The 14,676-nt window shown below is 45.2% G+C and overlaps 1 protein-coding gene across 3 annotated transcripts in view; it reads right to left on the reverse strand.

Annotated features, from left to right (window-relative positions):
* LOC135909205 (nuclear pore membrane glycoprotein 210-like) overlaps positions 1-14,676 on the reverse strand; it is a 286,256-nt gene that overhangs the window by 200,556 nt on the left and 71,024 nt on the right. For 2 of the 3 annotated variants that reach the window (XR_010566632.2, XM_065441064.2), the window contains exon 2: positions 3,799-3,923. Coding sequence is in view for 2 of the 3 variants with exons in the window: in XM_065441064.2 (XP_065297136.1) it covers positions 3,799-3,923 (125 nt within the window). In the remaining variant the exon portion in view is untranslated. Of the gene's footprint in view, positions 1-3,798; positions 3,947-14,676 lie in introns of all 3 variants that reach the window. The other variant, XM_065441065.2, reaches the window with a different exon arrangement.

Genomic DNA, 14,676 nt, shown 5'->3' on the forward strand with positions numbered 1-14,676 from the left:
AAAACAAACGGGTTTGAGCTCATCGTGCCAGCAGAGCTACCATGCCCAGTGGTCCGTCGCAGTCTATTTCCTCCTTTTATGGTCGGTGGTGCCCATAGCCTTGCTGTGGTGGCGCTGAAGTTCGTGACGTCATCCAGCATTGTTGTTGTACTGTAATGGTGCTGTAGATCAGGCTTATCCAGATAGAATGGCGCAGTAGGCACTTGGGATCCAAGATACCCTGGAAGATAGGTCGAGTTTGTTTTCACATCCTGGCCTTTTCCTTCGTACCCGGCTGGTGTGAGCAGTAGGGTGGCGATATGTGTGGCAAAAACAAACGGGTTTGAGCTCATCGTGACAGCAGAGTTACCATGGCCAGTCATATGCTCTATAATATATATACATGCACTCACTGAAAGCGTCAGTGAGTTTGTCAGCCTGACTGGGGTATTACTCATAACTGAGACAAACGAATCAACATTGTCTCTCGTGGAATGCTTTTAAAAAAAATGTTGAATGTGTGCTATATTAAAACAGCTACAAGCAGTAAAAAATACCCTCCTCTCAAGCCAAAGCATTCTTCCTGAAATCGTATTCTGTGAAGCATGTCCCACCTCCTTTGGGACAAGATCGTCCTGTAACAGAAGTTTAGTACCTCCAGTTAGTCTGAACCAAGCATGTTCTCTTTCTGCTCAATTCTTTATCATTACAGTGGTGACTGTGGATTCTACAGCATGCAGTTGCTGCAGTACACACATCTGCAATGCAGAGAGACGCAACCACTGTAACCCACCAATCACCGTCCACAGGGTTAGCATCCATACAGCCCCTTTCACAGAGCCTGGCAGTTTAGAATAAACGCTTCACGCCACTCGTTACCTTACTCACAAATGCCCGCATGCAGGCAGCAGCATGTTTGAAAAATTGTAAAATGTCTGTTTGTATTTTTTCCATCATTTCATCATTTTTTTCATCATTTTTCATTTGTGTTTATGCCATCTGGCTCATCTACTGTCTGTTTTGAATTACCTGCCGGAAGTCACCTTTTGTGTCGATGGTATCCGTAAATTATTAAAAGATGTGAACCAGGTTAAGGCATGCGGCCCTGATGACGTTCCTGCCGCCATCATAAGAAATTGTGCGTACATGTTATGCTTTTATTTTACTCTGTTGTTCCAGAAATCCCTCAATGAAATTGACATGCCTCGTGATTGGAAATTAGTGCGAGTTGTGCCCATACATAAGAGTGGGGTGCAAAACTCCATTCAGAACTACAGGCCCGTTTCCTCAACTAAAATATCTAACCTGCAAAATTATGGAGCATGTAATATACAGTTGCGTTATGGCCCATTTAACTAAACATAATCTCCTAAGCCCCAGCCAACATGGTTTCAGGCGTGGTTTATTTTGCAACACACAGTTGGTGGAGTTGATTCCCGATTTAGCCTCGGCAGTTGATAAGCAACAAGTTGTGGACTGCGTTTTCTTAGATTTCAGTAAAGCATTTGATGTAGTCGCACACAGTCTCCTACTCTCCAAATTAAGAGCACATAACTTGGATGGTAAAATAATAGCGTGGATTGCCTAATATTTGTCATTGCAGAAACAGGCTGTTGTTCTGAATGGTATATCCTCGCAATATGCGTCAGTTACGTTGGGAGTACCCCAAGGCTCTGTGTTGGGGCCACTATTGTGTTTGCTGTATACTATTGATATTTCAACTGGTATACAGTCTTCATTCAGGATGTTTGCCGATGATTGTGTTGTTTAGAGTCGTAGATGCCATTTCCGATTCACAAATCCAGCAAGTTGACTTAAATACTATAGCAGACTAATGTGTGCATTGGGATATGTCATTAAATATAAATAAGACTGTTCACGTCACCTTCACAAGAAAACGAGATAATTATCTGTATAGGTATAGAATTAATTATTTACCTCGGCACATAAGCAAGGAATTGAAATATCTAGGTGTGTTTCTTACTTCTGATTCACGATGGAACAAGCATGTTAAATATATTGGAAATAAGGCAGCATCAGTTTTCGGATTCTTGCGGCGCAATTTTAGCCATTTACCGATTAACTTAAAAACGCAGTTGTATTTCAGCTATGTACGTTCAATACTTGAATATGGATGTGTTTGTTGGGACCCACACACATCTGAGCTTAGAAAATAAATTAGAAAAAATCCAGAATAGGGCAGTTATATTTGTTCTTGGTAACTATAGCCAGCAGCTTAGCATGACAGAAAGCAAACTTAAACTTAAATGGCAAGAGCTGAATGATCATAGAAAGCATATCAGATTAGAATTTTTCCACAATATTTATTATTCTAAAACAAGTATAAACTGCGAACAATATATCCAGGCACCACACTACATATCTAAGCGACTTGATCACTGTCTGAAAGTCAGGGAATTTTCTTGTAGGGGTGACATCTTCCATTATTCCGTTTTTGTTAGGACTGTTGAAGATTGAAACAGTTTGCCACCAAGCATTGTATACATGTCAAGAAATGATGTTTTTTTCCACGCATTGAACTAATTTGTTCAATTATTTATTCAAGTCTGTAACCTCCCTGCTGTGATGTCCTATGGCGCGATGCAGGTAACTAATAAATAAATAAATAAATAAATAAATAAATAAATAAATAAATGGATAAATAAATAAATAAATAAAAAAGACAAATTATACTATGTGTATACCTATGCTTTCAAAACATTAGTGTAACAGCATCTTTAAAGCATTCCCAATGGTGTCACAAAAGACAACATTTATCTATAGAATGGACAGGGGCGGGAGACAACATATGGAGAGGCATCACTTCGACCAGTAGGGCTGCAAGATTATTAAAATGCATTTATATATTACAGGGCTTGTGCAGGGAATATAAACTTGGCCATTAATGTTCCCAAGGGCTTCCCCTGCCAAATGTGTTCATGCACGAGTAAAAACCGTAACTTCAAACACGGAACACAGTAACAAACACCGCATTATTCTTCTCGGTCTTTAACTTATAACAAGAACAAAGATTTCATAAGAGGGTAAAAGTGCAATCAAAAGACAGCACTGTGAAGATATTGCACCGGCTCACATCATGCATAATAACCTGTTATATGAAAACTGTTTATAATTTTCTTATTATAAACAATTAATAACAAAGTTAATAATTTATTAACTAAGTACATCATGCTACAGTTCAATGAATGACCATTCATTGCGGCTACAAAACTGCGGCTACAAGAAAAGGAAAAGAAAAAGCCACGGAAACTTTTTTTCATGAACACTGGATGTGACAGGCCAGTCTTGCCTAGGCGAGGTGCATGATAATGGCAGGGCGAGGAGGGAGGGGGATGCTTTCCTGGAGCAGCACAGAAATTTGGGGGAGAATCTCGCATGGATGGAGGTGTTGGTGGCAATTTTATGGCAAATGTAGAAAAAAAAAAAGCTAGAGATGCATTCCCCGTTGTTAGGTGAATTCACACACACACACACACACACACACACACACACACACACACACACACACACACACACACACACACACACGCACGCACGCACGCACACACACGCACGCACGCACACACACACACACACACACACACACACACACACACACACACACACACACACATTGCTCCCCTTTGTAATAACCACTATCAGTGTGAATCGCCCCATGTGGTGCAGGTGATTTACACCCAAGTTTCGTGCACACCATTTGTGGGTATATAACATACTTTTGGAAAGGGCCACCCAACAAGCTAAATACTAGCCGACACACAACAGCTGCATCTCATGCAGACACAGAGAGGCACCCACGTGGCTCACGTGCCACCACAGTGGCTTCCTGGCGGCTGGCCTGGCCCCACACGGCAGACACGCTGGCCTGCTGGGAGCAGGGACCTCCAGTGGACACTGCAGCCACATCAGGCCGGCTCGACTTCCTGTACATGGATAAAGGGGGTGGCTGGTGAAAAATTCAACTGCCTCCTCTATTTCTGAAAGAAATGCCATGGCGACAACACAGCTGTGGCTGTCACTGTGCGCACACTGCCAGGGAGAAGGTGGAAGGTAAAATGACCACAAGAAACACATCTGAAACATTACTCTTGCCTTGCAAAGTATCATGCTTTTGCATTGCACTGTCCACAAACAGATAGACTGCCATTGTAAACTGAACTTGACCTGAGTGATCCGAAGAAAACAACATTGCCACATGTGGACATCCAATGCTAGGGAAGGTGGTCTATCGTACCTATATAGAAAAAAATGGCTGTGGCTTAGGTAAGGTTAAGCCCAGGATGCGAAGCATACTAGCCTTTATTTTAGTTGTTGAACCACTGTTTAGCCTGGTGAACTGCTGTTGCTTGGCTATATTTGGTTCGGCTAGACGAAGAAACAACTCATGCATTACTTCTTCGCCTTCAAGAGTGGAACGCGACAGCGTTCCCGTCGACCCGCCAAGGGGTGTAAGACAATGGGCTACAGGGCAGCGACTACGCGCCCCGCATTGGACGCGGTGAGCGTCGAGCAAAGCAGCGTTCGGCGCGGCAACGAAATGTGCGCCTGAGCAAGAGACGCACGCCTTAGAAACAGCGCGTTTCTAAGGCAACACCGCATTCACTAGAGGCGCTTTTGTACCGCTTTGAAGCGTTGTACTCGTGGCTCAGTGGTAGCGTCTCCGTCCCACACTCCGGAGACCCTGGTTCGATTCCCACCCAGCCCGTCTTGCAAGAGTTGAGCCAAAGCCACTTCTCCTCTGTCGTGACGTCACGGTGTCACGTGATTTCATGGTCACCGCCGCGCCTGAGGAGCTGGGTTGAGCCCTCGTAATATGCTTCGCATAAAATTCGTGGGGCTACAACATTCATATGGGGACGGACTACAAGCAAAGCTGTTTAGGCTGCATACACGGACTGCATACAATCTGAAACCATACATTTTCTTTTTCATACAAGCGCCGCCTCTGTCCCCGCACTCCCAACGTGCACGACGTTATAACCACAGAAGCACAGGCCAAGTGCACAGGCGCCGTTGCTACTCTTTTCCCCTCTCATTATTCATCAAACAGGATTTAAAACAAACTAAGCACATGACGGCCAACTTGCTACACTAAGTGCACTTTATATATATATATATACGTGTGTGTATATATATATATATATGTGTGTGTGTGTGTGTGTGTGTGTGTGTGTGTGTGTGTGTGTGTGTGTGTGTGTGTGTGTGTGTGTGTGTGTGTGTGTGTGTGTGTGTGTGTGTGTGTGTGTGTGTGTGTGTGTGTGTGTGTGTGTGTGTGTGTGTGTGTGTGTGTGTGTGTGTGTGTGTGTGTGTGTGTGTGTGTGTGTGTGTGTGTGTGTGTGTGTGTGTGTGTGTGTGTGTGTGTGTGTGTGTGTGTGTGTGTGTGTGTGTGTGTGTGTGTGTGTGTGTGTGTGTGTGTGTATAACGTGTGTAGTGTTTCGCTGGCAACGCCGAATTTATGTGGTTCTATTCAGACCCAAGATAGTAAACTTATTTTTGGAAGTTGGCGAAGTGCTTGACTGCGGGTTCGCCCGATATTGGACTATCTCCGAGATTGGCCCACGCATTCATGTAATCGCACCGTGATATGGACGTAAGCAGGCATCTTTTAGAGGAGGCACTGATTTAAGCAACAAAAGGATTGGAACAAAATGACAACAGGTGCACCGAGTTAAAAAGACTGTTTCAGCTCAGCATATCTAACACCTCACTCCAAAAAATTACAGTGCATTTCCAGAACCATCACAGTCGCATCAACATTGGTCTTTGCATGGACACATGGACACATCCGCGAAAATCTGTATTCAGAATCAACTGGGGCTCATTACTTTGTATCACCTACTTAATCAGCCACTGGTTGGGCTCTCGCCAGAAGGCTCAGTCGGGGCTTAACACAAACTCAAATGCGAGATCTAAAGTGCTCTCGGTAACACAGGAGGTAACCGTGCAAGCGTACAAAAATAGCGTATAGTGCTCCTTTTATACAAGAATGCCAGCTTGCCAAAATACAAGGAATACAGATTCCACAATGGACCATGTCAACAAATTGCCGAAGTTTGACTCGGCACATGAGCAATGTTCACCCACGTCGGACCAAAATGCCCGTCATTCACGGGTACGGTCCCACAAACATAAGCGTGTCCAAACAATCGTGTTTAGCCATGCCGGTGTCGCACTTCAAAGCCTTTTACGGAGCAGTATTACGAAGAGCACCAACGAGCACACGGTCAGTCACAACACGTGGAAATATATTAAAGTCAAGGTATACTAGATAACATAAGTAAGTGCCTTACGGAAGTCATCAGTGTTAGCAATACAGACTAGCAGATCCAGTAGGCGATTCCATTCCTGGCATGTTTTTGGATGAAACGAGTTACCATAGGTAGACGTTTTGTGGGATGGGATGTTCCCTTTGTGACAATGGTCCAAGCGTGCAGAAGTAAAAGAGGCTGGTTCGATAGAGCGTGATTTGAGCGTGCAAATTGAATGCTATATTTTATGGAACAAACAAAAGCGAGTAATTTTTCTGCATTTGGTAAGGGGATATATCTTGAGGGCAAGTTTCATGCTAGTTATGGTAGCTGTGCGCTGGTAATTGTTAAGAATAAAACTAACAGAATGATTCTGTACAGCTTCTAAGGTGTTAATTAGTGCTTATTTATGAGGGTCCCATATTGACAATGCATATTCTACGTTAGGTTGAATGTAGGTGACATATAGCTGTTGCTTTAGAGCAGAAGGTGCCAGCAGGAAATTGCGCTTAAGGTAGCCCAGCATGCGATTAGCTTTGGATGTATTATGTTCAATATGTCGCTTCCATGAGAGATTATTTGTAATGTGCACTACGAGGTACTTATAACATGATACTGATTCGAGTGAGATGTTAACGTAGTAATTAGGAAAAGTTACTTGGTTACGTGAGATTCTCATGAATTAGCCAAAGCATGCAGGAAGAAAAGAAAGGGAGTGGGCAAGCAAACCAGCAGTTGGAAAATATCTCAAGTTCAGCGCGAACTGAGTGTGATTGCTTGCTAAGTATTAGCCAAGTGACCAGCGGTTGCCCCAAGTTTATGGTTACCGTGAGCATTGGAAAAGAGTGTCCATGGAAGTGGACTCAGGAGCAGCTAGATCAATTATCAGCCAAAATGCATTCAAGAAACTGAAGGTGGCAACGAGCATTAAGCTTGAAGAAGCAGACACTCAGCTCATAACCTGGATTAAGGAAGTACTGGACGTCCTTGGGAAAGCCACAGTTACAGTCATGTTCAAAAAGCAAGACTTCCAGTTGCCGAACAATGGTAGCACACCTTTGGGCCGTGATTGGTTCAAGGTTTCGCACATCAATGTAACTGGGCTGCACAGCATCAGCCAAAGTGCAGAAGCCGTTATCGAAAACTTTCCAGACATCTTTAGCGACAGATTTCCAGGTGCCGCCCTAACGCCAGTGCACATCGAGCTGAAGCAGGACGCCCAGCCAAAGTTTCTGGTACCAGCAACTTGTCATGAATGATGCTTCAGCAGCGCAGAGTTATCACAGGTAGCTGCATATCTCGACAACATCCTGGTTGCCAGCGAAACGGCAGAGAAGCACCACAAGGTCCTCACTGAGGTGCTCAACCGACTGTCAAAAGTGGGACTGCGTGTTCAAGGCACCAAGTGCCAGTTCTTCAAAGAGAGCCTGGAATATTTGGACCACCGGATAGATGCAAGGGGCATCTACCTGTCAAAAGCTAAGGTCGATGCTATTCCCCAAGCACCTGCACCACAGAACAAGAAGGAACAGCAAGCCTTTCTAGGTGTGGTAAATTTTTACAATCGCTTCCTAAGGGGTTGTTCCGAAGTTGCTGAAGTGTTGTACCACCTACTGGGCTGCAACAGTACGTGGAAGTTGGGCAAAGAACAGCAGTGAGCCTTCGAAGGGCTAAAGACGCTGCTCACATTTGAGTTACCTTTAGCGCGCCTCAATCCTGATGCACTATTAATTTTTTCTTGAGATGCATCACCCGTGGGAGTGGGAGCTGTATTAGCTAACAGCAATGCTGAAGGTCACAAGCACCCATGTTGTTTACGCATGAAGAACACTCGCTAAGACGAAATGCAATTATGCCCAGATTGACCGTAAGGCTCTGGTTATTGTCTATGGCATCTGTCAATTTCAACAGTACCTCTGCAGGCGAAAATTCTGCATCTTTACTGATCATAAGCCACTCCTAGGCATATTTCAACAAGAGAAACAGATCCCAGTGGTGCAGTCACCAAATATGTTGTGCTGGCCTTTGATGTTATCTGCTTATTACTACAAGCTGGAGCATAGAAAGAGGCAAGATCATGGTAATGCTGACTGTATGAGCAGGCTACCAACACCCAGAGATCGGCAGGACATCGAGCCTCCAGGCGACATCCTTTTGCTAGAAGCAGTGGAGTACCCTCCTGTGAGTGCAGACGTCGCATCAGCCACTCTGCGTGACCCATGTCTGTCCTGTGTCAAGGAATGGGTCATAGCCGGCTGGCCAGAACAAGGTGTGCCTCCAGAATATGCCTCCTCTCAGGTGAGGCATGCAGGAGTGTCTCTTCACCACAACTTCCTCTAGTGGGATAACAAAGTAACACTGCCAGAAGAACTGCGAAAAAAAAATACGTTCTCACCACTCTGCATGCAAATCACCCTGGCATATCAGCCATGAAAGCGTTGGCAAGGTCATACGTGTGGTGGCCAAAGATCGGTGCCTGGATCGAACAGTTCGTTTGTAATTGCAAACCATGCCAAGAGAACAAGCAAAGTATACCCAAGACGCCTGTACATTTCTGGACAAAGCATGAACGTCCATGGAGCAGAATTCACATAAATTTTGTAGGGCTTGTTAAGGATGTCTTCTTTCTTGTTGTCATGGTGCTATCAAAATGGGCAGAGACTGAAATCATGCCATTGCTTCATTCATCAGCAGTGATTGAAAAACTATTAAAAATGTTTGCCTTGTACAGATTGCTAAAGTTGGTGGTGTCTGATAATGACAACGCATGAAGAATGTTTGCTTTGTATAGATTTCCAAAGTTGGTGGTGTCTGATAATGACACAGCACTTTAAAGCAAAGAAATGCGATCTTTCTTGAAACAAAACAGTGTCCAGTACATGTATACAGCGCCATACCATGCCGCAACCAATGGAAGGGCCAAGCACATGGTTTGCGAGCTAAAGTGCACACTCCGAAAGCAGAGCCAGGGCACAGTAGTGTATAAAGTCTCGCTTTTTATTCAAGAAGCACTTCACGCCACACTCTGAGACCAGGAGAATGCCAGTAGAACTCATGCTGGACAGGAGTTTCCGTTCTGCCTTATCAAGACTGCAGCCCGACGTTGACAACTCCAGGTGTACTAAGCAGCCACCCTTGAAGAAACTCCAATATGTTGATCCCGCGTACGTATGGAACTTCTCTCATGGTTTGAAGTGGCTAGCCACATAGGTGCTAAGGCACTTAGCCATGTCGTGTACGAAGTACAGACTTCGGGCAGTCCTGTGCACTGACATCATCGCAACCATACGCGGAGAGCATGGGAGACTCTACCACGAGCCAATCATTCATTCCCCTACTTCAAGCTTCCAGCGACACAAAATATAGTGCCAAGATCACCTGTGCCAGAAGCTTCGAAAGCATGCCACCTGTCTACCCATGAACATCGACCTGTGCACCGTTATGGCATTGACTACTCGAGGGGAAGGAATGTGAGAACAGCATGAATTGACTCAGCAGTGCACATTGACTCAACACTGCACATGTTCGTCTTTTTTGGACCTATTGCAAGTGTGCTGATAAGCAAAACATTGTGCCTAAATAAAGTTGCATTTTTCGTGCAATAAAGTTACCTTGCAAGAGCTGCTGCAGTGCCCTTGTAGGTTATTACATTATGAACTCCTCACAGGCAAGTGAGCATTGTGGAGATGCAAGACTCTCATGTGTCCCCTGATATGTTGTTTTCTCACATAGCTCCCGTTTCCTGTAATCCGGCTTCGCCGCGTGGCTTTACTGCGGCGGTCGGTATGCTTGCAGGGTAGCACAAGAGATGGCACGAGTGTTGCTCTGCTAACGCCACTTAACGGTGGGGTTACTTGGACGCAAAATATGAGAAGGCTCTTCCTCTTTGGCTCGGGGTCGGCAAGCAGGCGGATGTTCTGCGCATGCGCCAATCCATGCTTCTGCGGGACCATCTCGCGAGACCTACCGTGGAATGGACGAACACGATCGTTCGAACGCGCCACCGTTCACGTGACCGTGCGCGCAAACGACCAGGTGTTGGTGCACAGCATGGGGCGAACATATTCACTCGTTATCCGGTCACGATGAGTTGGACTTCCACGATTTGTCGCGTGCCCACCGGCATGTTTTGGGGTCAGCAAAACTCAGCTAGCAGGCATTAGTCTACGAAAGGTGCAACAAATGCCCTTGTGATTGTTTGCACCACTGTGTTGTCATTCCTTTGCCCCAAGAGCACGGGTGAGAATGCCACAGCGTGTAGAGATGCTTGCCGCATTTTGACTGGACCTTACCAAGGCACAGTTAGAACGCAGGCAAGGGCTTGCACGTACAAGAAACACACGGATAAGACAGGCATCTGAGAGCAAAAGCAAGGGTGACATGGTGTGGTGGCAATGCCCTCTCCCCTCACACAGCACCTGGCGCGCTACTGCAGCAGCAGGTGTTCCCTCTCGCCCACTCTACTCCATTGAGGTGCACTCGTGCCATGGCGTAGCAGCCAATGAGAACTCCATGGAGCGGTGCTCATGACATGGCGTCGCAGCCATGAGAATTCAGGTGCTGTTTTGCTGCTACAGACATCGGCTTTTTTGCTCTGTGAGCCATTTGAAGCTTTCGCATCAAAATGTCACAAGATATGCTCCAACCATAAGGCCACAGGTACAGGCTTCCAATCAGTGGCGTAGCAACAGGGGGGGCCGGGGGGCCGTGGGCCCCGGGTGCACGGGGCCAGGAGGGGGTGTCACATACGTCTGAAGACACCCGAAAATTGTCGATATCCTCACCTTCCTCGACTACACCCGAGGGGGGGGGGGGGGGGGGGGTACAGAAGAGCTAAGGGCCCCGGGTGCCAGACGACCTAGCTACGCCACTGCTTCCAATACACAATTAATTTCCAGCTTTAACACTCCTCACTCGTGACAGCAAGTGTCTGATGCTTAGAAACACATGAATGCACCAAAGACTCACAAGGCGACATTTCTGCGTGGCAGTACCTGGTGAAAGTGAAATTCCTGAATTGAATCATCATCATCATCATCATCATCATCATCATCATCATTATCAGTCTGGTTACGCCCACTGCAGGGCAAAGGCCTCTCCCATACTTCCCCAACTACCCCGGTCATGTACTAATTGTGGCCATGTTGTCCCAGCAAACTTCTTAAACTCATCCGCCCACCTAACTTCCCGCCGCCCTCTGCTATGCTTCCCTTGGAATCCATTCCGTAACTCTTAATGACCATCGGTTATCTTTCCTCCTCATTACGTGTCCTGCTCATGCCTATTTCTTTTTCTTGATTTCAACTAAGATATCATTAACTTGCGTTTGTTCGCTCACCCAATCTGCTATTTTCTTATCTCTTAATGTTACACCTATCATCTTTCCATAGCTCGTTGCGTCGTCCTCAATTTAAGTAGAACCCTTTTCGTAAGCCTCCAGGTTTCTGCCCCGTACGTGAGTACTGGTAAGACACAGCTGTTATAAACTTTTCTCTTGAGGGATAATGGCAACCTGCTGTTCATGATCTGAGAATGCCTGCCAAATGCACCCCAGCCCATTCTTATTCTTCTGATTATTTCAGCCTCATGATCCGGATCCGCAGTCACTACCTGTCCTAAGTATATGTATTCCGTTACCACTTCCAGTGCCTCACCACCTATCGTAAACTGCTGTTCTCTTCCGAGACTGTTAAACATTACTTTAGTTTTCTGTAGATTAATTTTTTGCCTCTCCAGGTCAGTGAGCAGGCATTGCAGTTGGTCCCCTGAGTTACTAAGCAAGGCAATATCATCAGCGAATCGCAAGTTACTAAGGCATTCTCCATTAACTCTTATCACCAATTCTTCCCAATCCAGGTCTCTGGCTACCTCCTGTAAACACGCTGTGAATAGCATTGGAGAGATCGTATCCCCCTGCCCGACGCCTTTCTTTATTGGGATTTTGTTGCTTTCTTTATGGAGGACTACGGTGGCTGCGGAGACGCTATAGATATCTTTCAGTATTTTTACAAACGGCTCGTCTACACCGTGATTCCGCAATGCCTCCATGACTGCTGAGGTTTCAAGTGAATCAAACGCTTTTTCATAATCAATGAAAGCTATATATAAAGGTTGGTTATATTCCACACATTTTTCTATCACCTGATTGATAGTGTGAATATGGTGTATTGTTGAGTAGCCTTTACGGAATCCTGCCTGGTCGTTTCGTTGACGGAAGTCTAAGGTGTTCCCGATTGTATTTGCAATTACCTTAGTAAATACATTGTAGGCAATGGACAATAAGCTGATCGGTCTATAATTTTTCAAGTCTTTGGCGTCCCCTTTCTTATGGATTAGGATTATATTAGCGTTTTTCCAAGATTCCGGTACGCTCGAAGTCATGAGGCATTGCGTATACAGGGTGGCCAGTTTCTCTAGAACAATCTGCCCACCATCCTTCAACAAATCTGCTGTTACCTGATCCTCCCCAGCTGTCTTCCCCCTTTGCATAGCTCCCAAGGCTTTCTTTACTTCTTCCGGCATTACCTGTCAGATTTCGAATTCCTCTAGACTTTTCTCTCTTCCATTATCGTCGTGGATGCCACTGGTACTGTATAAATCTCTATAGAACTCCTCAGCCACTTGAACTATCTCATCCATATTAGTAATGATATTGCCGGCTTTGTCTCTTAACGCATACATCTGATTCTTGCCAATTCCTAGTTTCTTCACTGCTTTTAGGCTTCCTCCGTTCCTGAGAGCATGTTCAATTCTATCCATATTATGCATCCTTATATCAGCTGTCTTACGCTTGTTGATTAACCCTACAGCTAGAATAGAACTGGCAGAACTTTCGAAGTTAGAGGCTTTCATACATTGGCGTTTCATGATCAGATCTTTCATCTCCTGCGATAGCTTACTGGTATCCTGTCTAACGGAGTTACCACCAACTTCTATTGCACATCCACTTTCAGCTATCCCGCTTGTGGAAGAAGGTATTCATTATCCGCATATTATTCTGTTCCGCAAACTCTACTAATAACTCTCCCCTGCTATTCCTAGTGCCTATACCATATTCCCCCACTGCCTTGTCTCCAGCCTGCTTCTTGCTAACCTTGGCATTGAAGTCACCCATCAGTACAGTGTATTTTGTTTTGACCTTACCCATCACCGATTCCACGTCTTCATAGAAGGTTTGGCTTCCTGGTGATCATGACTGGATGTAGGGGCGTAGACCTGTACAACCTTCATTTTGTACCTCTTATTAAGTTTCAGAACAAGACCTGCCACCCTCTCGTTAATGCTATAGAATTCCTGTATGTTACCAGCTATATTCTTATAGTCAGGAATCCGACTCCTAGTTCTCGTCTCTCCGCTAAGCCCCGGTAGCACAGGACGTGCCCGCTTGTTAGCACTGTATATGCTTCTTTTGGCCTCCTAACTTCACTGAGCCCTATTATATCCCATTTACTGCCCTCTAATTCCTCCAATAGCGCTAGACTCGCCTCATTAGATAACATTCTAGCGTTAAACAATGGCGGCCTGTCCGGAGCCAGGGATTCTTAGCACCCTCTGCTGGGTCGCAGGTCTGACCGCCACCGCGGTCAGTTGCTTCGCAGCTGCTGCGGACTGAGGGCCGGGGTTTGATTGTTGTGTTCATAGAGGAGGTTGTGGCCTAGTACTGCACCAGGGTGGCCAATTCTTCTCTGGTGAGGGAGTGCGTTACCGGTTCTGGTCACCTGGATCAGGCCGCACTCCAGGCCTGTTTATGCAATTTTATCAACACGCAGATTTCTTTTTTTTTTTTAGGTCCGGTGGGAAAATGCGCGGCACCGGGATTCGATTACGGATCTCTTGCACGCCACCACTGCAGTATTTATTAAATATGAATACTCAATAAAGACCCCCTTCAAATATTGAATCAAATGGCAAAAACGTTTATTTCTAAGCAAAATGGAATATCAGTAAAAAAAAGGCTTACTTAAACGAGTTGATTCGTGCATATAATGCCCTTCCCTATATAATAAACTGAGGAGCTCATTAACAATTTATTTGGTGCACTGCTGCAATGGCACTAATGAAAGAAGGGAGTAATGCGTCACCAGATGCGCATGCTGTGTTTGTTAATGGGATCAGTGATACTACAGCAACACAAAAAAATATATCATCATGACTTGTGCATAAAAGCAAGTAATGGTTAATTCTTACCATTGCTATATGGAAGCTAGCACTCCGTGAGAAATTCTCAGTTGCACTAGTAAAACTATATATATTGACAAGTTTAGCAGGTCAAAACAATGCTTCACTTGCATCAACTTCCATGGTGCATGAAATCTGCATCTGTTTTTCTGCTCCTATTTCATCCCAGCCAGTCTGCGTGAGTGGATAATGCACTAAGTACTGACTAGTGCAAAAATTAGCTAAATATCTGGGCAGTTAATTAGTTTTA

The sequence above is a fragment of the Dermacentor albipictus genome, chromosome 9 (assembly GCF_038994185.2).
Source record: "Dermacentor albipictus isolate Rhodes 1998 colony chromosome 9, USDA_Dalb.pri_finalv2, whole genome shotgun sequence".
In the NCBI taxonomy this organism is placed as follows: domain Eukaryota; kingdom Metazoa; phylum Arthropoda; class Arachnida; order Ixodida; family Ixodidae; genus Dermacentor; species Dermacentor albipictus.